The 26,287-nt window shown below is 39.1% G+C and overlaps 4 protein-coding genes across 4 annotated transcripts in view; all 4 read right to left on the bottom strand.

Annotated features, from left to right (window-relative positions):
- Positions 1-4,072, bottom strand: part of LOC133195970 (uncharacterized) — a 46,119-nt gene extending 42,047 nt beyond the window's left edge. The window contains exons 1-3 of the mRNA XM_061331961.1: positions 4,033-4,072; positions 3,598-3,722; positions 43-363 (exon numbers count right to left, since the gene is read on the bottom strand). Of these exons, the coding sequence (XP_061187945.1) occupies positions 43-363; positions 3,598-3,722; positions 4,033-4,072 (486 nt within the window). The remainder of the gene's footprint in view (positions 1-42; positions 364-3,597; positions 3,723-4,032) is intronic.
- Positions 4,073-5,467: 1,395 nt separating this feature from the next.
- On the bottom strand, positions 5,468-7,093 carry LOC133187478 (mucin-5AC-like; the record flags this gene model as incomplete). The annotated part of the gene is made up of 1 exon (XM_061322875.1): positions 5,468-7,093. A coding segment is annotated over one exon (1,626 nt), but the record flags the coding sequence as incomplete, so codon positions are not given.
- A 21-nt stretch (positions 7,094-7,114) lies between these two features.
- Positions 7,115-16,774, bottom strand: LOC133195961 (mucin-2-like; the record flags this gene model as incomplete). The annotated part of the gene is made up of 5 exons (XM_061331949.1): positions 16,178-16,774; positions 15,669-16,132; positions 14,033-14,058; positions 8,609-9,522; positions 7,115-8,383 (listed from the first exon to the last, which is right to left on the bottom strand). Coding segments are annotated over exons 1-5 (3,270 nt in total), but the record flags the coding sequence as incomplete, so codon positions are not given.
- A 100-nt stretch (positions 16,775-16,874) lies between these two features.
- Positions 16,875-26,287, bottom strand: part of LOC133195952 (mucin-like protein) — a 47,614-nt gene continuing 38,201 nt past the window's right edge. Inside the window, exons 15-24 of the mRNA XM_061331940.1 lie at positions 24,136-24,264; positions 23,531-23,653; positions 21,843-21,962; positions 20,474-20,725; positions 20,199-20,327; positions 19,963-20,088; positions 19,073-19,222; positions 18,696-18,818; positions 18,317-18,574; positions 16,875-17,008 (exon numbers count right to left, since the gene is read on the bottom strand). Of these exons, the coding sequence (XP_061187924.1) occupies positions 16,875-17,008; positions 18,317-18,574; positions 18,696-18,818; positions 19,073-19,222; positions 19,963-20,088; positions 20,199-20,327; positions 20,474-20,725; positions 21,843-21,962; positions 23,531-23,653; positions 24,136-24,264 (1,544 nt within the window). The remainder of the gene's footprint in view (positions 17,009-18,316; positions 18,575-18,695; positions 18,819-19,072; positions 19,223-19,962; positions 20,089-20,198; positions 20,328-20,473; positions 20,726-21,842; positions 21,963-23,530; positions 23,654-24,135; positions 24,265-26,287) is intronic.

Genomic DNA, 26,287 nt, shown 5'->3' with positions numbered 1-26,287 from the left:
ACCCTGTGGAAAAAAGTACATTAGTACACATTAGTACACTACCTGTGAGGAATATGATGACACTGGAGCAGGATGAACATTCTCCCATGTCACGACTAAAGCTGTATTAGGGTTAAAACTAGAGGCTGTAGCTGAGTCTCTGTAATTCTCCACAATCAGAGACCGGGCCTGGCTCAGAACTGAGGACTCTGCCGTGAATTTGTTGTAGAAATGATACCAAATTCTGGAATCTCTTGTCATGTCAATGTCTGACCAGAAAGGAGCAACCATAGAGCCTGGTTGTATTTCATTCAGATTTGAAAACAGATGAGGTCTACCACTGTTGAAGTCACCATCAAGAGTAATATAGCCATTTGTGTAGATCTGGAAAATGGATAAGTGAACGTTGTAAATGGTTCCTTGATCTTTAAATCAATTAGTGCCTAAATTTGTCCATAGCAAAACCATCTGCAGTTCTACATATACATGTACTGGCAGCTTTCATGTTATTAATTAAGACATATCTTTAGAAGACAATTAAAAAAATCTTTTCATTGAATAATAAAGTGCCCCGCCACAGCATGATACGCCCGTCAAATATTGTTCAATTATCACGAACAGTTTAAAGTGCAAGAAAATCAAGTCAACCTTGATACAAGGATTTCCAAGATTTTTCCATTTCTTATAATTGTTGTTTATACATTTCATGTGGTGTAGGCATTATAACAAATATTACATTATAGATCCTCAACTGGTAGTGTTAGAGCTTGACAAATGCCCATCTGCAGCCCCCCCCCCCCCCCCCCCAAACACACACACACACACACAGTGACACACACACACATCTTTCATATTTGTGAGACATGATGCTCTGAAATTTACTAGTTGATATTTTCAAAAAATTAAATAAAAATATCCTATTAAACAATATCAATTTAGTCTTAACAACTTAATCTATACCAATTTAATTTTAAAATAAAAGACTGGCCATCAAATGACATATGCTATAAACTGACCAGCAGTTCTTCTGTCTAATTCCCAAAGGACACAGATAAGAACTGCTTGATCAGAGATGCTCTAACAGAAATGATTGAGACAGCTTGCCTTCCTACACTGAACTCATTAATTAATCTTTAACTAGATGCATGTCCACTCATTACTCCCAAGGGATGAATGGATCTGCGCTATCTGCTTGGTAGTGCAATTAAAATGCATATTTATGTCATTCTGAAATTAAATTTGAAAACAAAGATTTTTTTTTTAATTTGTTACAAAGATTTATAAAAAGAAAAAATATTGTAATCTTGAAACAAAAAAAACAAGTATTTAAAAAAAAAATTTTAATTATGGTAGATAGTCCCTACAAATCTAAGAGTCAAGCAGAAGCTTGACTCTTAGATTTGTAGGGACTATCTACCATAATTAAAATTTTTTTTTTAAATACTTGTTGTTTTTTTTAGATTCAATGTCACACTGGTTTTAAGCTGCAATTCATATGGACAATGGGCATGCTAATTCCAATATCATACCCCCCCCCCCCCCCCCCCCCGGAGTATAATTAGTTTTAATTAATTAGTTTATTATACGATATCAAATTAGTTTATTATACAATATCAAATTAGTTTTAATTACTTTTCACCAAATTCATTTTAAAAGTTAGGCTAGCCCACAAAAACTATTTAATCCAACATGGCTGACTCCTCTGCCCAATTCCCAAGAGATATAGATAACACCTGCTTGATCAGAGATGCTCTACCAGTTAGCTCCTCACACTAAACTCATTAATTTCTCTCTAATTTGACATGCAATTTTCTGTTATCAAAATTCTCCTTGACCAGTGCTTGACAATTACACCCATGGGAGAGGTGGAATTTCTCTTGTAACATTATATTTGTTATAGATTGCTGTAAAGTATATAATGAAAAAAATAAGTATTTCTTGATTTTAACATCTTTTTAATAAGGATACTGCAACACTTTTACATTTTTTGGGATTGTGTAATTTAATAGTAAAAAGACAGTTTTTTTTTTAAAATTTCACTTAAATTAAAGGTCACAGTGACCTTGAAATAGGTCGCGACACACCTTCTCCCTAAGATGCATAAACTGGGCAAGTTTGATGATTCTAAGTCTAATAGTTTTCTAGTTATGAGCCGGACAGGATTTTTCCATATTTGGCCATAGCATCTTAATTAAAGGTCAGAACGACCTACTTTTAGTGCGCGACACACCTTCTACCCAAGAAGTATCAGCTGACAAAGTTTGATAATCCTAGGCCTAATAGTATTAAAGTTATGAGCCGGACACGAGAAAAGCTAACAGACAGACAGACAGACAGATGGACAGACGGACGGACATGAACGCCATAACATAATATGTCCCATCTAAAGACGGGCGTATAAAAATTTCAGAATCCATATATCTTGTTCAAATATGTTCTTTTTTTTAATTTAACAATCAAAATTTAAAAATTCTATTATATATAAAAGCTATTTGAGAAGAATTAGGGCTTAATATCCATTGTATCCAGGTCCAGTAAAAGGAAACTGTCCCAATTGAAAATTGGCTCTTTTTCCCAAAATTTTTGTAAAAATTCCCAAATGACAAGCAAATTGAATTATTCAGTACTTTTCATATAAAATTAACATATTTTGCAGTGGCAGATCCAGGAATCTTGAAAAGGGGGGGACGGGGCAACTAGTTTGGGGTCGGGGTAGGGGCCCACGGCCACACAAAAAAAAATTGATTTTTTAAATCTTATGTACATTTTGGACACAAAAGGGGGGCCCAGGCCCCCCTCTAAATCTGCCAATGTTTTGAGATTACAATTCATAAAGATGTAAATAGGGAATGTCTACAATCTAACTTTATATAAGGTTCATCAATACTCTAAAAAGAGAGATTAACTCACAATGGGTTAAATGACTATTATTCCTTTATAAAATTGTCAAGTTAACAGGAAGTTCCTGTCAAAGGTATGCTGAAATTGAGTGCACTTTATTTATAAATTAGATTTCTTTTGGATAATCATAAGCATTACGGACAAATTGTATATGAATGAGCAGAGGGATTAACATTAATCAACACTTTAACATAACAGAAGTCATCAATATTTCAAATTTTGCCACTTGTTCGGTTTAAAATTCCAACTGAAAGGGCACAGGAACCTGTTCCAGAAGAGTCAATAAAGCCCTGCAGAATTAGGATAATACAATTAGAGTCAAAATATTCAACATTTGAGATGTATTTCAAAAAAATACTTTTTCCTAGGGAGGTTACGTCAGCATGCAACGTGCACACCAATAAAATATTAGTTTTAGAGTACAACTCCAGTTCCCCAGGAATCATTCATTTGCATGAGATGAATGAGTGTCACACAATTTTCAATAATTTAACAGAATGTCTCCAGTCAGAAGAAATTAATTAAACAAACATTGCATCTGTTTTCTGTGTTATTTACGCTTTCAAAAAATATTTAAAAATAGCAGGCATTTAATCCTGAAAGATCTCTCTTTCTCCCCTGTATTATGAAAAGTAGAAACAAAAATAAAGATTAATAAAGTGTATAATATTTTCTGTAAATTTTGATAAACACCTGTACTAATTTTCTGCAACTTACATAAATTTTATGAGTCAATGAAGATCCACATGTAAACCCCACTGGATTTTCTACCTTAGCCAACAACAAATCATCTCCATAGGATCCTCGGACATCACCAAAATTTTCTCCATATTGCAGAAAATCTTAAAAGGATAGTACAGTCTTACTTTGAAAAGCAAACATTTGAACCACCAACTTGAAATGGATGAAATATCACATATATTAAACATAATTCTTCAAATATTATTCAGTAAAGTCAGAATAAGTCTTCTGAATATTTTTTACACTGACAAAGAAAAAAAAAACAGAAGGGAGATCACTAATTAAAAAAAGATGTTCAGAAATAATTTTTAAAGCTTGATATTCAATTTTATTTTCTACCTTAAAATGGTAAGTGACCTTTTTTGTTAAATGTATAAATAATTGGAAAAATATTTGATGCTACAAAAATACCTAGAATCACTGGACTCGCACTAGTTGTAGAAACTAACATTTCACTATATGTTGATGTTTCAGTAAAAGTGGTCAAGGTTTCTGTAGTGGTAGTTGTTGGTGCCTCTGTAGTTGTTGTAGTGCTTGGAGTTTCAGTAGTTGTGGTAGTTGTTGGTGCTTCAGTAGTAGTGGTCAAGGCTTCTGTAGTGGTAGTTGTTGGTGCCTGTGTAGTTGTTGTAGTGGTTGCAGTTTCAGTAGTTGTGGTAGTTGTTGGTGCTTCAGTAGTAGTGGTCAAGGCTTCTGTGGTGGTAGTTGTTGGTGTCTGTGTAGTTGTTGTAGTGGTCAGAGTTTCAGTAGTTGTGGTAGTTGTTGGTGCTTCAGTAGTAGTGGTCAAGGCTTCTGTAGTGGTAGTTGTTGGTGCCTGTGTAGTTGTTGTAGTGGTTGGAGTTTCAGTAGTTGTGCTAGTTGTTGGTGCTTCAGTAGTAGTGGTCAAGGCTTCTGTAGTGGTAGTTGTTGGTGCCTGTGTAGTTGTTGTAGTGCTTGGAGTTTCAGTAGTTGTGGTAGTTGTTGGTGCTTCAGTAGTAGTGGTCAAGGCTTCTGTAGTGGTAGTTGTTGGTGCCTCTGTAGTGGTTGTAGTTTCAGTAGTTGTGGTAGTTGTTGGTGCTTCAGTAGTATTGGTCAAGGCTTCTGTGATGGTAGTTGTTGGTGCCTCTGTAGTTGTTGTAGTGCTTGGAGTTTCAGTAGTTGTGGTAGTTGTTGGTGCTTCAGTAGTAGTGGTCAAGGCTTCTGTAGTGGTAGTTGTTGGTGCCTGTGTAGTTGTTGTAGTGCTTGGAGTTTCAGTAGTTGTGGTAGTTGTTGGTGCTTCAGTAGTAGTGGTCAAGACTTCTGTAGTGGTAGTTGTTGGTGCCTGTGTAGCTGTTGTAGTGCTTGGAATTTCAGTAGTTGTGCTAGTTGTTGGTGCTTCAGTAGTAGTGGTCAAGGCTTCTGTAGTGGTAGTTTTTGGTGCCTGTGTAGTTGTTGTAGTGCTTGGAGTTTCAGTAGTTGTGGTAGTTGTTGGTGCTTCAGTAGTAGTGGTCAAGGCTTCTGTAGTGGTAGTTGTTGGTGCCTGTGTAGTTGTTGTAGTGGTTGCAGTTTCAGTAGTTGTGGTAGTTGTTGGTGCTTCAGTAGTAGTGGTCAAGGCTTCTGTAGTGGTAGTTGTTGGTGCCTGTGTAGTTGTTGTAGTGCTTGGAGTTTCAGTAGTTGTGGTAGTTGTTGGTGCTTCAGTAGTAGTGGTCAAGGCTTCTGTAGTGGTAGTTGTTGGTGCCTCTGTAGTTGTTGTAGCTTCAGTAGTTGTGGTAGTTGTTGGTGCTTCAGTAGTACTGGTCAAGGCTTCTGTAGTGGTAGTTGTTGGTGCCTCTGTAGTTGTTGTAGTGCTTGGAGTTTCAGTAGTTGTGGTAGTTGTTGGTGCTTCAGTAGTAGTGGTCAAGGCTTCTGTAGTGGTAGTTGTTGGTGCCTGTGTAGTTGTTGTAGTTTCAGTAGTTGTGGTAGTTGTTGGTGCTTCAGTAGTACTGGTCAAGGCTTCTGTAGTGGTAGTTGTTGGTGCCTGTGTAGTTGTTGTAGTGCTTGGAGTTTCAGTAGTTGTGGTAGTTGTTGGTGCTTCAGTAGTAGTGGTCAAGGCTTCTGTAGTGGTAGTTGTTGGTGCCTGTATAGTTGTTGTAGTGCTTGGAGTTTCAGTAGTTGTGCTAGTTGTTGGTGCTTCAGTAGTAGTGGTCAAGGCTTCTGTAGTGGTAGTTGTTGGTGCCTGTGTAGTTGTTGTAGTGCTTGGAGTTTCAGTAGTTGTGGTAGTTGTTGGTGCTTCAGTAGTACTGGTCAAGGCTTCTGTAGTGGTAGTTGTTGGTGCCTGTATAGTTGTTGTAGTGCTTGGAGATTCAGTAGTTGTGGTAATTGTTGGTGCTTCAGTAGTAGTGGTCAAGGCTTCTGTGGTGGTAGTTGTTGGTGCCTCTGTAGTTGTTGTAGTGCTTGGAGTTTCAGTAGTTGTGGTAGTTGTTGGTGCTTCAGTAGTAGTGGTCAAGGCTTCTGTAGTGGTAGTTGTTGGTGCCTCTGTAGTTGTTGTAGCTTCAGTAGTTGTGGTAGTTGTTGGTGCTTCAGTAGTAGTGGTCAAGGCTTCTGTAGTGGTAGTTGTTGGTGCCTGTGTAGTTGTTGTAGTTTCAGTAGTTGTGGTAGTTGTTGTTGCTTCAGTAGTAGTGGTCAAGGCTTCTGTAGTGGTAGTTGTTGGTGCCTCTGTAGTTGTTGTAGTGCTTGGAGTTTCAGTAGTTGTGGTAGTTGTTGGTGCTTCAGTAGTAGTGGTCAAGGCTTCTGTGATGGTAGTTGTTGGTGCCTCTGTAGTTGTTGTAGTGCTTGGAGTTTCAGTAGTTGTGGTAGTTGTTGTTGCTTCAGTAGTAGTGGTCAAGGCTTCTGTAGTGGTAGTTGTTGGTGCCTCTGTAGTTGTTGTAGTGCTTGGAGTTTCAGTAGTTGTGGTAGTTGTTGGTGCTTCAGTAGTAGTGGTCAAGGCTTCTGTAGTGGTAGTTGTTGGTGCCTGTGTAGCTGTTGTAGTGCTTGGAGTTTCAGTAGTTGTGCTAGTTGTTGTTGCTTCAGTAGTAGTGGTCAAGGCTTCTGTAGTGGTAGTTTTTGGTGCCTGTGTAGTTGTTGTAGTGCTTGGAGTTTCAGTAGTTGTGGTAGTTGTTGGTGCTTCAGTAGTAGTGGTCAAGGCTTCTGTAGTGGTAGTTGTTGGTGCCTGTGTAGTTGTTGTAGTGGTTGCAGTTTCAGTAGTTGTGGTAGTTGTTGGTGCTTCAGTAGTAGTGGTCAAGGCTTCTGTAGTGGTAGTTGTTGGTGCCTGTGTAGTTGTTGTAGTGCTTGGAGTTTCAGTAGTTGTGGTAGTTGTTGGTGCTTCAGTAGTAGTGGTCAAGGCTTCTGTGGTGGTAGTTGTTGGTGCCTCTGTAGTTGTTGTAGTGCTTGGAGTTTCAGTAGTTGTGGTAGTTGTTGGTGCTTCAGTAGTAGTGGTCAAGGCTTCTGTAGTGGTAGTTGTTGGTGCCTCTGTAGTGGTTGTAGTTTCAGTAGTTGTGGTAGTTGTTGGTGCTTCAGTAGTATTGGTCAAGGCTTCTGTGATGGTAGTTGTTGGTGCCTGTGTAGTTGTTGTAGTGCTTGGAGTTTCAGTAGTTGTGGTAGTTGTTGGTGCTTCAGTAGTAGTGGTCAAGGCTTCTGTAGTGGTAGTTGTTGGTGCCTGTGTAGTTGTTGTAGTGCTTGGAGTTTCAGTAGTTGTGGTAGTTGTTGGTGCTTCAGTAGTAGTGGTCAAGACTTCTGTAGTGGTAGTTGTTGGTGCCTGTGTAGCTGTTGTAGTGCTTGGAGTTTCAGTAGTTGTGCTAGTTGTTGGTGCTTCAGTAGTAGTGGTCAAGGCTTCTGTAGTGGTAGTTTTTGGTGCCTGTGTAGTTGTTGTAGTGCTTGGAGTTTCAGTAGTTGTGGTAGTTGTTGGTGCTTCAGTAGTAGTGGTCAAGGCTTCTGTAGTGGTAGTTGTTGGTGCCTGTGTAGTTGTTGTAGTGGTTGCAGTTTCAGTAGTTGTGGTAGTTGTTGGTGCTTCAGTAGTAGTGGTCAAGGCTTCTGTAGTGGTAGTTGTTGGTGCCTGTGTAGTTGTTGTAGTGCTTGGAGTTTCAGTAGTTGTGGTAGTTGTTGGTGCTTCAGTAGTAGTGGTCAAGGCTTCTGTAGTGGTAGTTGTTGGTGCCTCTGTAGTTGTTGTAGCTTCAGTAGTTGTGGTAGTTGTTGGTGCTTCAGTAGTACTGGTCAAGGCTTCTGTAGTGGTAGTTGTTGGTGCCTGTGTAGTTGTTGTAGTGCTTGGAGTTTCAGTAGTTGTGGTAGTTGTTGGTGCTTCAGTAGTAGTGGTCAAGGCTTCTGTAGTGGTAGTTGTTGGTGCCTGTGTAGTTGTTGTAGTTTCAGTAGTTGTGGTAGTTGTTGGTGCTTCAGTAGTACTGGTCAAGGCTTCTGTGATGGTAGTTGTTGGTGCCTCTGTAGTTGTTGTAGTGCTTGGAGTTTCAGTAGTTGTGGTAGTTGTTGGTGCTTCAGTAGTAGTGGTCAAGGCTTCTGTAGTGGTAGTTGTTGGTGCCTGTGTAGTTGTTGTAGTGCTTGGAGTTTCAGTAGTTGTGGTAGTTGTTGGTGCTTCAGTAGTAGTGGTCAAGGCTTCTGTAGTGGTAGTTGTTGGTGCCTGTATAGTTGTTGTAGTGCTTGGAGTTTCAGTAGTTGTGCTAGTTGTTGGTGCTTCAGTAGTAGTGGTCAAGGCTTCTGTAGTGGTAGTTGTTGGTGCCTGTGTAGTTGTTGTAGTGCTTGGAGTTTCAGTAGTTGTGGTAGTTGTTGGTGCTTCAGTAGTACTGGTCAAGGCTTCTGTAGTGGTAGTTGTTGGTGCCTGTATAGTTGTTGTAGTGCTTGGAGATTCAGTAGTTGTGGTAATTGTTGGTGCTTCAGTAGTAGTGGTCAAGGCTTCTGTGGTGGTAGTTGTTGGTGCCTCTGTAGTTGTTGTAGTGCTTGGAGTTTCAGTAGTTGTGGTAGTTGTTGGTGCTTCAGTAGTAGTGGTCAAGGCTTCTGTAGTGGTAGTTGTTGGTGCCTCTGTAGTTGTTGTAGCTTCAGTAGTTGTGGTAGTTGTTGGTGCTTCAGTAGTAGTGGTCAAGGCTTCTGTAGTGGTAGTTGTTGGTGCCTGTGTAGTTGTTGTAGTTTCAGTAGTTGTGGTAGTTGTTGTTGCTTCAGTAGTAGTGGTCAAGGCTTCTGTAGTGGTAGTTGTTGGTGCCTCTGTAGTTGTTGTAGTGCTTGGAGTTTCAGTAGTTGTGGTAGTTGTTGGTGCTTCAGTAGTAGTGGTCAAGGCTTCTGTGATGGTAGTTGTTGGTGCCTCTGTAGTTGTTGTAGTGCTTGGAGTTTCAGTAGTTGTGGTAGTTGTTGTTGCTTCAGTAGTAGTGGTCAAGGCTTCTGTAGTGGTAGTTGTTGGTGCCTCTGTAGTTGTTGTAGTGCTTGGAGTTTCAGTAGTTGTGGTAGTTGTTGGTGCTTCAGTAGTAGTGGTCAAGGCTTCTGTAGTGGTAGTTGTTGGTGCCTGTGTAGCTGTTGTAGTGCTTGGAGTTTCAGTAGTTGTGCTAGTTGTTGTTGCTTCAGTAGTAGTGGTCAAGGCTTCTGTAGTGGTAGTTTTTGGTGCCTGTGTAGTTGTTGTAGTGCTTGGAGTTTCAGTAGTTGTGGTAGTTGTTGGTGCTTCAGTAGTAGTGGTCAAGGCTTCTGTAGTGGTAGTTGTTGGTGCCTGTGTAGTTGTTGTAGTGGTTGCAGTTTCAGTAGTTGTGGTAGTTGTTGGTGCTTCAGTAGTAGTGGTCAAGGCTTCTGTAGTGGTAGTTGTTGGTGCCTGTGTAGTTGTTGTAGTGCTTGGAGTTTCAGTAGTTGTGGTAGTTGTTGGTGCTTCAGTAGTAGTGGTCAAGGCTTCTGTGGTGGTAGTTGTTGGTGCCTCTGTAGTTGTTGTAGTGCTTGGAGTTTCAGTAGTTGTGGTAGTTGTTGGTGCTTCAGTAGTAGTGGTCAAGGCTTCTGTAGTGGTAGTTGTTGGTGCCTCTGTAGTGGTTGTAGTTTCAGTAGTTGTGGTAGTTGTTGGTGCTTCAGTAGTATTGGTCAAGGCTTCTGTGATGGTAGTTGTTGGTGCCTGTGTAGTTGTTGTAGTGCTTGGAGTTTCAGTAGTTGTGGTAGTTGTTGGTGCTTCAGTAGTAGTGGTCAAGGCTTCTGTAGTGGTAGTTGTTGGTGCCTGTGTAGTTGTTGTAGTGCTTGGAGTTTCAGTAGTTGTGGTAGTTGTTGGTGCTTCAGTAGTAGTGGTCAAGACTTCTGTAGTGGTAGTTGTTGGTGCCTGTGTAGCTGTTGTAGTGCTTGGAGTTTCAGTAGTTGTGCTAGTTGTTGGTGCTTCAGTAGTAGTGGTCAAGGCTTCTGTAGTGGTAGTTTTTGGTGCCTGTGTAGTTGTTGTAGTGCTTGGAGTTTCAGTAGTTGTGGTAGTTGTTGGTGCTTCAGTAGTAGTGGTCAAGGCTTCTGTAGTGGTAGTTGTTGGTGCCTGTGTAGTTGTTGTAGTGGTTGCAGTTTCAGTAGTTGTGGTAGTTGTTGGTGCTTCAGTAGTAGTGGTCAAGGCTTCTGTAGTGGTAGTTGTTGGTGCCTGTGTAGTTGTTGTAGTGCTTGGAGTTTCAGTAGTTGTGGTAGTTGTTGGTGCTTCAGTAGTAGTGGTCAAGGCTTCTGTAGTGGTAGTTGTTGGTGCCTCTGTAGTTGTTGTAGCTTCAGTAGTTGTGGTAGTTGTTGGTGCTTCAGTAGTACTGGTCAAGGCTTCTGTAGTGGTAGTTGTTGGTGCCTCTGTAGTTGTTGTAGTGCTTGGAGTTTCAGTAGTTGTGGTAGTTGTTGGTGCTTCAGTAGTAGTGGTCAAGGCTTCTGTAGTGGTAGTTGTTGGTGCCTGTGTAGTTGTTGTAGTTTCAGTAGTTGTGGTAGTTGTTGGTGCTTCAGTAGTACTGGTCAAGGCTTCTGTGATGGTAGTTGTTGGTGCCTCTGTAGTTGTTGTAGTGCTTGGAGTTTCAGTAGTTGTGGTAGTTGTTGGTGCTTCAGTAGTAGTGGTCAAGGCTTCTGTAGTGGTAGTTGTTGGTGCCTGTGTAGTTGTTGTAGTGCTTGGAGTTTCAGTAGTTGTGGTAGTTGTTGGTGCTTCAGTAGTAGTGGTCAAGGCTTCTGTAGTGGTAGTTGTTGGTGCCTGTATAGTTGTTGTAGTGCTTGGAGTTTCAGTAGTTGTGCTAGTTGTTGGTGCTTCAGTAGTAGTGGTCAAGGCTTCTGTAGTGGTAGTTGTTGGTGCCTGTGTAGTTGTTGTAGTGCTTGGAGTTTCAGTAGTTGTGGTAGTTGTTGGTGCTTCAGTAGTAGTGGTCAAGGCTTCTGTAGTGGTAGTTGTTGGTGCCTGTATAGTTGTTGTAGTGCTTGGAGATTCAGTTGTTGTGGTAATTGTTGGTGCTTCAGTAGTAGTGGTCAAGGCTTCTGTGGTGGTAGTTGTTGGTGCCTCTGTAGTTGTTGTAGTGCTTGGAGTTTCAGTAGTTGTGGTAGTTGTTGGTGCTTCAGTAGTAGTGGTCAAGGCTTCTGTAGTGGTAGTTGTTGGTGCCTCTGTAGTTGTTGTAGCTTCAGTAGTTGTGGTAGTTGTTGGTGCTTCAGTAGTAGTGGTCAAGGCTTCTGTAGTGGTAGTTGTTGGTGCCTGTGTAGTTGTTGTAGTTTCAGTAGTTGTGGTAGTTGTTGTTGCTCCAGTAGTAGTGGTCAAGGCTTCTGTAGTGGTAGTTGTTGGTGCCTCTGTAGTTGTTGTAGTGCTTGGAGTTTCAGTAGTTGTGGTAGTTGTTGGTGCTTCAGTAGTAGTGGTCAAGGCTTCTGTGATGGTAGTTGTTGGTGCCTCTGTAGTTGTTGTAGTGCTTGGAGTTTCAGTAGTTGTGGTAGTTGTTGTTGCTTCAGTAGTAGTGGTCAAGGCTTCTGTAGTGGTAGTTGTTGGTGCCTCTGTAGTTGTTGTAGTGCTTGGAGTTTCAGTAGTTGTGGTAGTTGTTGGTGCTTCAGTAGTAGTGGTCAAGGCTTCTGTAGTGGTAGTTGTTGGTGCCTGTGTAGTTGTTGTAGTGGTCAGAGTTTCAGTAGTTGTGGTAGTTGTTGGTGCTTCAGTAGTAGTGGTCAAGGCTTCTGTAGTGGTAGTTGTTGGTGCATCTGTAGTTGTTGTAGTGCTTGGAGTTTCAGTAGTTGCGGTAGTTGTTGGTGCTTCAGTAGTAGTGGTCAAGGCTTCTGTAGTGGTAGTTGTTGGTGCCTCTGTAGTGGTTGTAGTTTCAGTAGTTGTGGTAGTTGTTGGTGCTTCAGTAGTATTGGTCAAGGCTTCTGTGATGGTAGTTGTTGGTGCCTCTGTAGTTGTTGTAGTGCTTGGAGTTTCAGTAGTTGTGGTAGTTGTTGGTGCTTCAGTAGTAGTGGTCAAGGCTTCTGTAGTGGTAGTTGTTGGTGCCTGTGTAGTTGTTGTAGTGCTTGGAGTTTCAGTAGTTGTGGTAGTTGTTGGTGCTTCAGTAGTAGTGGTCAAGACTTCTGTAGTGGTAGTTGTTGGTGCCTGTGTAGCTGTTGTAGTGCTTGGAGTTTCAGTAGTTGTGCTAGTTGTTGGTGCTTCAGTAGTAGTGGTCAAGGCTTCTGTAGTGGTAGTTTTTGGTGCCTGTGTAGTTGTTGTAGTGCTTGGAGTTTCAGTAGTTGTGGTAGTTGTTGGTGCTTCAGTAGTAGTGGTCAAGGCTTCTGTAGTGGTAGTTGTTGGTGCCTGTGTAGTTGTTGTAGTGGTTGCAGTTTCAGTAGTTGTGGTAGTTGTTGGTGCTTCAGTAGTAGTGGTCAAGGCTTCTGTAGTGGTAGTTGTTGGTGCCTGTGTAGTTGTTGTAGTGCTTGGAGTTTCAGTAGTTGTGGTAGTTGTTGGTGCTTCAGTAGTAGTGGTCAAGGCTTCTGTGGTGGTAGTTGTTGGTGCCTGTGTAGTTGTTGTAGTGCTTGGAGTTTCAGTAGTTGTGGTAGTTGTTGGTGCTTCAGTAGTAGTGGTCAAGGCTTCTGTAGTGGTAGTTGTTGGTGCCTCTGTAGTTGTTGTAGCTTCAGTAGTTGTGGTAGTTGTTGGTGCTTCAGTAGTACTGGTCAAGGCTTCTGTAGTGGTAGTTGTTGGTGCCTCTGTAGTTGTTGTAGTGCTTGGAGTTTCAGTAGTTGTGGTAGTTGTTGGTGCTTCAGTAGTAGTGGTCAAGGCTTCTGTAGTGGTAGTTGTTGGTGCCTGTGTAGTTGTTGTAGTTTCAGTAGTTGTGGTAGTTGTTGGTGCTTCAGTAGTACTGGTCAAGGCTTCTGTGATGGTAGTTGTTGGTGCCTCTGTAGTTGTTGTAGTGCTTGGAGTTTCAGTAGTTGTGGTAGTTGTTGGTGCTTCAGTAGTAGTGGTCAAGGCTTCTGTAGTGGTAGTTGTTGGTGCCTGTGTAGTTGTTGTAGTGCTTGGAGTTTCAGTAGTTGTGGTAGTTGTTGGTGCTTCAGTAGTAGTGGTCAAGGCTTCTGTAGTGGTAGTTGTTGGTGCCTCTGTAGTTGTTGTTGTAGTTCTTGGAGTTTCAGTAGTTGTGGTAGTTGTTGGTGCTTCAGTAGTAGTGGTCAAGGCTTCTGTAGTGGTAGTTGTTGGTGCCTCTGTAGTTGTTGTAGTGCTTGGAGTTTCAGTAGTTGTGGTAGTTGTTGGTGCTTCAGTAGTAGTGGTCAAGGCTTCTGTAGTGGTAGTTGTTGGTGCCTGTATAGTTGTTGTAGTGCTTGGAGATTCAGTAGTTGTGGTAATTGTTGGTGCTTCAGTAGTAGTGGTCAAGGCTTCTGTGGTGGTAGTTGTTGGTGCCTCTGTAGTTGTTGTAGTGCTTGGAGTTTCAGTAGTTGTGGTAGTTGTTGGTGCTTCAGTAGTAGTGGTCAAGGCTTCTGTAGTGGTAGTTGTTGGTGCCTCTGTAGTTGTTGTAGCTTCAGTAGTTGTGGTAGTTGTTGGTGCTTCAGTAGTAGTGGTCAAGGCTTCTGTAGTGGTAGTTGTTGGTGCCTGTGTAGTTGTTGTAGTTTCAGTAGTTGTGGTAGTTGTTGTTGCTTCAGTAGTAGTGGTCAAGGCTTCTGTAGTGGTAGTTGTTGGTGCCTGTGTAGTTGTTGTAGTGCTTGGAGTTTCAGTAGTTGTGGTAGTTGTTGGTGCTTCAGTAGTAGTGGTCAAGGCTTCTGTGATGGTAGTTGTTGGTGCCTCTGTAGTTGTTGTAGTGCTTGGAGTTTCAGTAGTTGTGGTAGTTGTTGTTGCTTCAGTAGTAGTGGTCAAGGCTTCTGTGATGGTAGTTGTTGGTGCCTCTGTAGTTGTTGTAGTGCTTGGAGTTTCAGTAGTTGTGGTAGTTGTTGGTGCTTCAGTAGTAGTGGTCAAGGCTTCTGTAGTGGTAGTTGTTGGTGCCTGTGTAGTTGTTGTAGTGGTCAGAGTTTCAGTAGTTGTGGTAGTTGTTGGTGCTTCAGTAGTAGTGGTCAAGGCTTCTGTAGTGGTAGTTTTTGGTGCATCTGTAGTTGTTGTAGTGCTTGGAGTTTCAGTAGTTGCGGTAGTTGTTGGTGCTTCAGTAGTAGTGGTCAAGGCTTCTGTAGTGGAAGTTGTTGGTGCCTGTGTAGTTGTTGTAGTGCTTGGAGTTTCAGTAGTTGTGGTAGTTGTTGGTGCTTCAGTAGTAGTGGTCAAGGCTTCTGTAGTGGTAGTTGTTGGTGCCTGTGTAGTTGTTGTAGTGGTCAGAGTTTCAGTAGTTGTGGTAGTTGTTGGTGCTTCAGTAGTAGTGGTCAAGGCTTCTGTAGTGGAAGTTGTTGGTGCCTGTGTAGTTGTTGTAGTGCTTGGAGTTTCAGTAGTTGTGGTAGTTGTTGGTGCTTCAGTAGTAGTGGTCAAGGCTTCTGTAGTGGTAGTTGTTGGTGCCTGTGTAGTTGTTGTAGTGCTTGGAGATTCAGTAGTTGTGGTAGTTGTTAGTGCTTCAGTAGTAGTGGTCAAGGCTTCTGTAGTGGTAGTTGTTGGTGCCTGTGTAGTTGTTGTAGTTTCAGTAGTTGTGGTAGTTGTTGGTGCTTCAGTAGTAGTGGTCAAGGCTTCTGTGATGGTAGTTGTTGGTGCCTCTGTAGTTGTTGTAGTGGTTGGAGTTTCAGTAGTTGTGGTAGTTGTTGGTGCTTCAGTACTAGTGGTCAAGGCTTCTGTAGTGGTAGTTGTTGGTGCCTGTGTAGTTGTTGTAGTGCTTGGAGTTTCAGTAGTTGTGGTAATTGTTGGTGCTTCAGTAGTAGTGGTCAAGGCTTCTGTAGTGGTAGTTGTTGGTGCCTGTGTAGTTGTTGTAGTTTCAGTAGTTGTGGTAGTTGTTAGTGCTTCAGTAGTAGTGGTCAAGGTTTCTGTGGTGGTAGTTGTTGGTGCCTGTGTAGTTGTTGTAGTGCTTGGAGTTTCAGTAGTTGTGGTAGTTGTTGGTGCTTCAGTAGTAGTGGTCAAGGCTTCTGTAGTGGTAGTTGTTGGTGCCTCTGTAGTTGTTGTAGCTTCAGTAGTTGTGGTAGTTGTTGGTGCTTCAGTAGTACTGGTCAAGGCTTCTGTAGTGGTAGTTGTTGGTGCCTGTGTAGTTGTTGTAGTTTCAGTAGTTGTGGTAGTTGTTGGTGCTTCAGTAGTAGTGGTCAAGGCTTCTGTGATGGTAGTTGTTGGTGCCTCTGTAGTTGTTGTAGTCCTTGGAGTTTCAGTAGTTGTGGTAGTTGTTGTTGCTTCAGTAGTAGTGGTCAAGGCTTCTGTAGTGGTAGTTGTTGGTGCCTGTGTAGTTGTTGTAGTGCTTGGAGTTTCAGTAGTTGTGGTAGTTGTTGGTGCTTCAGTAGTAGTGGTCAAGGCTTCTGTAGTGGTAGTTGTTGGTGCCTGTGTAGTTGTTGTAGTGCTTGGAGTTTCAGCAGTTGTGGTAGTTGTTGGTGCTTCAGTAGTAGTGGTCAAGGCTTCTGTAGTGGTAGTTGTTGGTGCCTGTGTAGTTGTTGTAGTGCTTGGAGTTTCAGTAGTTGTGGTAATTGTTGGTGCTTCAGTAGTAGTGGTCAAGGCTTCTGTAGTGGTAGTTGTTGGTGCCTCTGTAGTTGTTGTAGTTTCAGTAGTTGTGGTAGTTGTTGGTGCTTCAGTAGTAGTGGTCAAGGCTTCTGTGGTGGTAGTTGTTGGTGCCTCTGTAGTTGTTGTAGTGCTTGTAGTTTCAGTAGTTGTGGTAGTTGTTGGTGCTTCAGTAGTAGTGGTCAAGGCTTCTGTAGTGGTAGTTGTTGGTGCCTGTGTAGTTGTTGTAGTTTCAGTAGTTGTGGTAGTTGTTGTTGCTTCAGTAGTAGTGGTCAAGGCTTCTGTAGTGGTAGTTGTTGGTGCCTGTGTAGTTGTTGTAGTTTCAGTAGTTGTGGTAGTTGTTGGTGCTTCAGTAGTAGTGGTCAAGGCTTCTGTGATGGTAGTTGTTGGTGCCTCTGTTGTTGTTGTAGTGGTTGGAGTTTCAGTAGTTGTGGTAGTTGTTGGTGCTTCAGTAGTAGTGGTCAAGGCTTCTGTAGTGGTAGTTGTTGGTGCCTCTGTAGTTCTTGTAGTGGTTGGAGTTTCAGTAGTTGTGGTAGTTGTTGGTGCTTCAGTAGTAGTGGTCAAGGCTTCTGTAGTGGTAGTTGTTGTTGTTGGAACTTCTGTAGTGGTGGTTGTAGGAGCTTCTGTTGTTCTGGTTGTAAGAACTTCTGTTGTGGTGGTTGCAGGAGCTTCTTTTGTTGTGGTTGTAGGAACTTCTGTTGTTGTGGTTGTAGAAGCTTCTGTTGTCGTACTCATGGTTGTTGGGGCTTTTGTAGTTGTGGTTGAAGGGGTTTCTATTGTTGTGGGTGTAGCAAATTCTGTTGTGGTGGTTGTAGGAGCTTCTGTTGCTTTAAATGTTAGCACTTCTGTTGTTGTGGTTGTAGGAGCTTCTGTTGTTATGGTTGTAGGAGCTTCTCTAGTTGTTGTGGTTGAAGGAGCTTCTGCTGTGGGTGTTGGAACATCTGTTGTGGTTGTTGTAGGAACTTCTGTTGTTGTGGTTGTAGGAACTTCTATTGTTGTTGTTGTAGGAGCTTCTGTTGTTGTGGTTGTAGGAGCTTCTGTTGTGGTGGTGGTTGTGGTGGTGGTTGTGGTTGATGTGGTTGTTAGTGTACATGTTTTTTGGTCATTTCCTAATTCATATGATTGAGAACAGGAACAGAAATACCCTCCCTCTGTATTTGTACAAAATTGTTGACAGCTTGTGTTCCCAATCATTCCAGGTAAGCATTCATTTTTGTCTTAAAAGGAAATTTAGTACATATGAAAAGCAAGTTCAGCCATGTGGACAATTTCTAAGTCAGTCCTTAAAAGTTATTTAACAGTTACCTTGACATGAATATCCATCAGTATTTAACTCATATCCAGATCGACACGAACAGTTGAAGGTGCCAGCAGTATTGATACAAATTTGCTGACAATTGTCCTGGTTGCTGAGGCACTCATTAACATCTAAAATGACAGATAACAGCTGAGTCTGATTGGGTTAAAATGTTATAAATAATCAATGTCAAGATTTTAACATTAATGATTTCAACTTCAGAAAAATGCATGGGAAATCAGTAAATATCTATCACTCATTTCTCAAAAATCGTTTTTCTTAAGACTAATAATATAGGCCACAAAATGCCTGTATCAAAATATATTTTTGTGTTTTCTTCCAAGATGTAAAAAGTTATTAATAAATGAAAAGCCTTAAAGGTTTGATGGTGTTAAACATGAAAAACAATCTTAAAAGTTCTTCTAATTATAAAATTAAACAATGTAAACAAAGTATCCCAATTATAGGTGAGGGCTTTATTCCAAGGTCTGAATTCATCAGGGTCCTAATTCACCACATTCTGTTGAAAGTAAACAAACATTGAAGCCTGTCCATGTTGTTGAATAATTCATTTCTTTTCTGTCAGCTGAAGTGCTATGAAGGATTTATTTTATAACTATTCTACTTGTCAATTGTCTAAGTGTCACTTTCTAAAAATTTTTTTTTAGCTTACACATTTTCAGTGATTGCACTATATAGCTACGAGCTATGATCTGGTATGGTATATAGTATACTACAAAATCCAATTTACGGTAAAATTTATTAGTTGTAAAATTGTAATGGTAAAGATTGAACTTTAAAAGTCAAAGTTTCTAACACTCTTGTTTGCCCATTCAAGTAGTTTCATGATTTTTTTTTTTTACTGCATTGTTGTTTATTTTCTTTTAATTTGTTTTTCCTGCCAAAAATCGATCCATGTAATTAGACACTTCACTATTTAGAAATTAATCTACAGAAGCTATCAGTAAGGTCCCCACTTTTCTATGATTAGAATAAATACAGTATCTGTACTTTGTAAAAGAATTAATTGTTGATATACTTGATGCAATTTTATTTTCAAGTTATTCATTGTGACCATTTTCAAAAGAAATTGATATGTTCCATTTTCTTTTGCAGATGCATCGACTGATACCTTTGGTTTCATAAAGCCAAGAACATTACAATCGCTAGTATGGCTTATAACCTTCGGTCTATGCCATAAAAAATAATTACTTCTGGAAATATTAAGACAGACATAAAAGACTGCATAATTACTAGATTAACAAACCAGCTTTTGTTTTCATCATTTTCGTACTTACTCTAAAATGGATCAATTTCAAATTAGGCCAATTTAACATGGGGCTCCTAACTTTAAAGAAGCAAAACAGCTTTGTACTTGATAAATTTTAAATACTTAAATGCAAAAATAAATTTGTATAAACTTTGGAATAGTTCCATACCTTGACATCCTCCTGTTTGGTCACTTTGAAATCCAGTGTCACATTTACAAGTGTAGGATCCTGGGGTGTCAACACATATTTGGGTTGCATTACAAGGTGAGGTTGCATTTGTACATTCATTGATATTTGTATCACACAGTATTCCAGTCCAGCCCAGGTGACACAGACAGCCCTGAATGGGGTCACATGATGATGCCCCCACTGCACAATTACAGGGAGTGGTGCAGTTTGGTCCCCATGTATTGGTCTCAATACAACCTGTTTGGAAAGAAGAATGCCATAGTCATTTCATTATGATCTCAAGATTCAGTCTATAAGATGCGCAGTTAGTTGAAAAGATTTTTTTTTGATATTTTTACTAACTGTATAATAAGCTTACTTTCACATGTTTTGTGATCCGTTGTCAGTTTGTATCCATCAGGACAATCACAGTAGAAGCTACCACTGACATCATTACAGATGTGGGAACAGCCAGAGATGTTGGTCACACACTCATTGATATCTACAACAACAATATTGATATCTACAACAATATTGATATCTACAACATCAACAGATATCAGTCACACCAGAACATCTACAGAATTTACTGCAAAACTCACTGATATTGATGCATGTATTATAGATAGCAAAATCAGAAAGTTCTACAGAATTTAGTGCAACTTTTATGAATATCATCAATACTTAGTCATAAAACCAAACACTGACCAGACAAAACAAGCAAAAGGTGACATATCTAAAAATGTGATATCTTACTTATACAGAGCGAGAATCCTGAAGCATTGACCTGGAGGTCATATCCATGGTCACAGAAACAATAGGCTACATTGGAGGAGTTGACGGTACATCCTCCATGAGTTGTGTCACAGGTTCCATCCACACTGGCTCCGAGACAGGGATTTCTGGCTACAAACCAACCATGTTATTATATACTTACCAAAGTGATTGCACATATTTGGCAATTTGATGGATATACATGCATAAACACTGTATACAGGGAATTTTGGCCCCCATATTTAAAGAGAATAGAAATATTTCTTATGTATCTCAAGGCAAAACAATAAATGGCAGATTTAACAAACTTTTATAAATTTGGCACATTTTTTTTCTTTAATCAGCTATGCTTATTCATGATTTAAAGACTAATTTTAAATTGATTTTCAATATTTGATTTTTCTGTAATGTTTTTATTCTTGGCAATATAACATGCTTTTCTGATATCAGATATCATACTTGCATTTTACTCAATCTCCTGCAACCTTTTAAATGATATTAAATGTAACAGGTACTATGATGATATTAGATAACATAACACTTCACAAAAGTTCGTCTGTCATCTTAAAATGGTATCCAATGTAACAGGTGATATCTGATATCATACATATTACACAAGTTTTGTCATCCAATGTAACAGTTGCTATCAGATATCAAAGTTACATTTCACACAGTCAATTTATTCTGTCATCTTAAGATGGTATCTAATGTAATCAATAACAGTTATTCTACTTACATTTCACACATTTTCATCCAAAGTAACAGTTGCTATATGATATCAAAGTTACATTCCACACAAGTTTTCCTGTCATCTGAAGATATTATCCAATGTAACTGGTGTCATCAGATATCATATCAGATATCATACTTACATTTCACACATGTTCTCCTGTCGTCTTGTAGCTGATATCCAATATAACAGGTACAATAATAACTCCCTACAGTGTTGTGACAATTCTGCAAGCAGGAGCCAGTACCCTCCACACATTCATCAATATCTAAAAGTCAAAATGTCACTCAAAATTTGGAGATAACATTGTTTTAATAGTAAAGATATTCATATCTGAAGTCATAAATTATAAATAAATAAAGATTCGACCCTCTCTACCTTCACATGCCCCAGAGGAGATATTTCTCTGGTATCCCACTTGACATGGACAGAGGAATGAACCTGGTATGTCCTGACAGATCTCTGTGGAGGTACAGTTATGGAGGGCTGAGCTACACTCATCCACATCTACAGAAAAAAGGAACAGATTAAAGTGGGATTTGAATTACTAACTGTTAGATACATGAGAAATGTGTACTGTACATGAAGTTACTCCTATATAAATAAATATAAAGAAGAGATCTAATGATAAACAAAACAAAGCTATTTCTCACTTTGACAGATTTGTGAAGCATTTCTCTGGTATCCACTGACACACTGACAGCTGTAGGATCCTGGGTTGTCTACACACACCTCTGTAGCTGAACACAAACTTGGATCCACACATTCATTGATGTTAGTCTCACACAGGGTTCCTGTCCAACCAGTCTTACAGACACACCCTCTTACACTGTCACAACGCAAAGCATTCTGGGAACAGTCACATGATGTGTCGCAATTGTACCCCCAATGCAGGGAATCACAACCTACATAACAAGTCAAGTTGTGACATCAGATCAAGTACTTAATAAAAGCTTTTCTCTATCCTTGACAAAATGTTAACTAGAGGCCCATGGGCTTAACAGTCACCTGAGAGTTACAATGATTTTTAACTGTTCCTCTGTCTTGCCTATTTCTTTATAAAACTTGAGAGCCCTAACTTATTCCCACTTGGTGTAATTAAAGGGAATGAGGTAAACAAATCTGTATTTAATACTACATGAGACTTTCATTGCAATTGGGTAGGTTGAAGCATCATATTTTTTAGGGGAATTCTTAAAATTCTTAAAATTCTTTGTGGCCTTGTAGATTTTAAGATTAAATTTTTCAGATTTTTCCTTTGTCCCTGTTCAAAGGACCATAGTTTTAACAGAGATGAATCTACACTATGTGAGGGTACCTGCATATAAGTCAAAATATAAATTTTAATTTCATAGATCTGTACTACAAATCTTAGAAGATTTCTGCATATTTTTCCATGAAAAATTTTGGACCTCATTTGAACAAACTGGGCCTATCACCCAAGGACACCTGTGGAAGTTTTAGGAAAAATTAAATATGAAAAGTTTAAGGATGATGCATTACATATTAAAAAAGATAGCAGAAGGTTACCAATGTGTCTTAAAGATATCTTAATCATTGTTTATACAAACATTAAATATTTGTGTTCATGATTCTTTCAGCAAAATTTTATTTCTAAGAACTTTTAGAAATAAGCACTCGTTAGTCTTTTTTGATAGACTTTAATACATGCACATTAAAAAAAATCATTTTGAAAGAGTGGAATTCATCAACTGCCTTGATAACTGAAAGAACAGGGCTTCGTTTTACAAAAAGAACTTACAACTATGACCAAAATATAATTTTGAGAATAATTTTTCTCCTCACATTAGCTTAAAAATTTTATCTTTTTTTAAGGAATTTTGAATGATATTTTTATGCAAACAATTTAAAACAGAATAATCAATTTTGCAAGATTTTACAATGAAGTTAAGTTTTTGGTCTCAGTCGTTCTTTTATAAAACGTGGTCCTGGTTGATAAAGATTAATTTCTTTTAATTTCTTGAACGATATAACACAATTCATATAAAAATACATACAAACCTTGACAAGATCTTTTGTCATTTTGCAGCTTGTATCCAATGTAACAACTGCAGGTAAAACTACCATCTGTATTGGAACACACTTGTGGGCACTGTGTGGCATCTTGACATTCATCCACATCTATTTTTAAATTGTCAATGAAACTGTTGAAGACATGACACTACAAGCAGATTTGTAACATGTACAATGTTACCTAAGTGTTACATAGATTATATGTCATATGAGTTAGTTACAAAAAAAACCCAAACAAACAGATCCCTCTGAATAAACAAGAGGCCCAAGGGCCTTAACAGACACCTGAGTATAATACAACAATGTAAAGGATTCATAGAAGTATAAAATAAAACAAACTGACAGAAAATATGCTGCCCAAAAGTAAGAGAAATAGGATGATATCAACAAAATAGCCTAGTACTCAGTAACATATGAGGTAGATCTATTTACTTGCCTGTACTTGCCAGTGCTAATACACTCCCATTTATCACTAGCACCATGCAGTCTTACAAAACAATAGTGCTTGAGCACATAACCTAAAGCCATCACATCTCACACTGGTCTCTCTTGGTATTTGAAGAACATTTAATGTGCAAAGATGTTTTTGTCTCAATTTTATTTAATCTATTATTTACAAGTCTATCTGACCAATATTTATAAAGACTATGATTTCAAATACTTACTTTTGTATTATAACTTAAAAATTCTTGTATAATTCTTTTACTCAACTGACCTATCAATTACATTAATTACTTTAATTATCACAGGTGAATAGCAAATGGGAATAATTTAACTTCTCTCAATATAGTACAAATTTTCCTAAAAGATCAAGAGAGCCCTCCCCAAGCACCAAAACAATCTGGTAAAACACTACTCTTTTTGCCTCCTAGATGCCCAGGAGCAAAGAAGATTTTTTTTAAAAAAATTAATGTATTTTCACTCTATAATCAATAGATTTCTGCCCTAATGCCTAAACCCCTGACTTGGGGGAGGGGGGGGGGAGTGAATTTCACAATTTTTGAAGAGGTACATGTATCTTTGCTCATGATAATCATACACTAAGTTTGTCTGCTCAATATAAAGGAGGAGAGAAGAAGCTTTCTGGAGAATAAATGGCATTTTCACAATATGATCAATAGAACCCCACCCTAACTCCAGAACTTCTGACCCTGGGGCCATGAATTTCAAACTTTTGGTAGAGGGCTCCATGCTTATTACAATCATGCCAAAAAGTTGAGTTTGATATCCTTTAGTAAAGAAGAAAGTGTTTAAAGATAGCATTAATTTTCAAGCTGCAGACCATGAAATTCACAGTTTATGTTCCTCTCTACCCATTTAATTTAAACAATATTTATTATGATTAAACATAACTGGATTGGACAGCAGGCACTGCCTATATAAGTCCTCTCCACTCTCTACCCATAGATGACAACAGGATGAAAACAGATTGCAATAGGTCACCTGAGTAACTCAGGTGACCTAAAAACTTATGAACTGAGTAGAAAACTTCACTTATTTTATTTACATGTATCTCTGCGACAATATGCTTTTCAACTGAATATACATTGTACTTAAACTAAATATAATTGTATTTATAGATCCAAATTGCACCAATAGGCCATAATGCAACACTCGCCACATTTGCTTAGTTCTTCTAAACTAGTTAAATTTTTTAGATAATAGTTACAGTGTACCTGTGCAGTTCTTTCCATCTGACTGCAGGCTGTATCCTTGGTTACAAAAACAGTATGGGTGTGCGGTGCTGTTTACAGTGCACTCTTGTGAGCAATTCATATCAGCACACAGCACATCAGGACCTGAAGCAAAAGTCATATTTCTCAATTTAAAGTTTTTTCAAAATAAAAATACTGCAAATTCTATTTATGTTTGTTTGTTTTGTTGTTTAACATCCCTCTCAAGAATATTTCACTCATATGGAGACGCCACCACTTGCCAGTGGAGATCGATATCATGAGCTGCAAATTTTGACCTATGCTTAGAACTCGGGGCCATTGAGCAGTGAGGGATCTTTTTCGTGCCAGCACCTACTGCGACACGGGACCTCAATTCATACGGTCTCATCCAAAGGACTGGTCTCCACGTCCCACAGTGGGATTCGAACCCACGACATAAGGATCAACTCCTTACTCCGTGACTCTAGAGCAGACGCTCTACCACTGCGCCACGCAGGTGACCAAATTCTATTTAATAATCTTTTGTATTGTATATGTATATTTGACATCAATTGACTCATGATTTTGTTTTCAGAAACAATATTTGTGTCAGAATAACTTCATACTTTCCATAACACAGGAAACTTGATTGGGCTGCAGATTGTAGCCTGGCATACAAGAGCAGTAATATGAACCCTGGGTATTATGACATTTCTGCTCACACATGTTGGTACCTTCAGAACATTCATTGATATCTGAAAAAGCAATTTTACATTAGACATTTGTCAGCAGCATTTACATTATACAAGGATAACAAGAAGTCTGTGAGCCAATGCTCACTATTAATACCCCCGCTTGTGATGTGAATGTACAAGTTCAGTTATGGACAGACACAAGGATGAACAAGAAGTTGACATCAGATTCGTACAAAAATGAATCCCACCATATTGCAGGCCTAAACAAAGATAGCTGCAATAATGTAGCCCTCTCAGATTTTTTTTAATCTGATATTTTCAGGAGAGGGCTACAATTCCACTGCATCTCCGTAATGGTGCAAATATATTTTTTAGATACGGGCGACTGCAGGCAAAATAAATTGTTTTTGCATTCAACTTACTTCCAATGAGACGGAATTTTTATTCACTTTCAACATCATAGCCCTTTATACGCGAAAACCAAGTAAAATAAAACTGCGTGTTTACCAGTCGTTCTCCTCAGCAGCCATGACAGTTCTCGCATGATGCATTGAGACTTGCGCTTGAAATTTAGAATCACTTGATAAAGTAAATGTCGGTGTTGATAAATATTTGTGTTGTATGATATAACTAAACATCGATAAATAAAAGCATTCCATGGGATATTTTTTCATAAACAGTGATATTCATGCTTAAAATAAGGGAAATCCTCAATGATCCGCTCCCCTAGATCCTGTATTCTCATTGGTTGTCCCAAAATAAAATTGATCAAGGTCAGTTAACATGGCGGATAAATTCAAGTTGTGATGTTGACATACACGAAAAATAACCGATATACAGATTGTTCTGTATATTTTTGGATCAATTCATGTCTTGCATAACTACATTTTATGAGTTCAGGTAAGATATGTTAATAAAATACCCACTTACTGATAAGAACGAGTGCACTTATGGGCCCCGGTAAAATGTGAAACCAGAAGTCTCTGATGAGACTGTAGCTCTACTGGTCTGTTTGTATAACAAAAGAAAAGTAGCACTTGGATTTGAAACATTGCAACATGCAACAATAAATAGAATTATGTATCTTAATGTAGTCTACTTTTGTGACAAGTTATATTGAAATCAAATGAAAACTAGGAGTAGTAGCATTTTGAAAGTATTTCACGGAAATTTCTATTTTTAGTACCAGTAACCATGACAACACCACTCACCCAAATACAAAAATACATATTACGTATCGTAGTGTATTCTAACTGTGTGCCAAATTAGATTGAAATCAGACCAAAATTGTAGGAGGAATAACGTTTTAAAGGAATTTCACAGAAATTTCTATTTTAAGTAACCATGGCAACACTGTTCATCGAATTCAAAAACCAATGCAATAAATTATGTATCTTAGTATAGTCTTCTTGTATGCCTAATTATATTAGAAGCAGACTAAACCTGTAGCAGGAGTAGTGTTTTAAAGGAATTTCACAGAAATTTCTATTTTTAGTAACCATGGCACCACCGTCCATCGAAATCAAAAACCAATGCACTAAATTATGTATCTTAGTGTAGTCTACTTGTGTGCCAAGTTATATTGAAATCCGACCAAAACTGTAGGAGGAGTAGCGTTTTAAAGAAATTTAACAGAAATTTCTATTTTTAGTAACCATGGCAACACCGTCCATCGAAATCAAAAACCGATGCACTAAATTATGTATCTTAGTGTAGTCTACTTGTGTGCCAAGTTATATTGAAATCCGACCAAAACTGTAGGAGGAGTAGCATTTTAAAGAAATTTAACAGAAATTTCTATTTTTAGTAACCATGGCAACACCTTCCATCGAAATCAAAAACCGATGCACTAAATTATGTATCTTAGTGTAGTCTACTTGTGTGCCAAGTTATATTGAAATCCGACCAAAACTGTAGGAGGAGTAGCATTTTAAAGAAATTTAACAGAAATTTCTATTTTTAGTAACCATGGCAACACCGTCCATCAAAATCAAAAACCGATGCACTAAATTATGTATCTTAGTGTAGTCTACTTGTGTGCCAAGTTATATTGAACTCTGACCAAAACTGTAGGAGGAGTAGC

Source organism: Saccostrea echinata, unplaced genomic scaffold, assembly GCF_033153115.1.
Source record: "Saccostrea echinata isolate AGI-Se365-2 ecotype Australia unplaced genomic scaffold, CSIRO_AGI_Sech_v1 ptg000001l, whole genome shotgun sequence".
Taxonomy (NCBI): domain Eukaryota; kingdom Metazoa; phylum Mollusca; class Bivalvia; order Ostreida; family Ostreidae; genus Saccostrea; species Saccostrea echinata.
The sequence above is the reverse complement of the archived record's forward strand: the minus strand, read 5'-3'. Positions and strand labels throughout refer to the sequence as shown.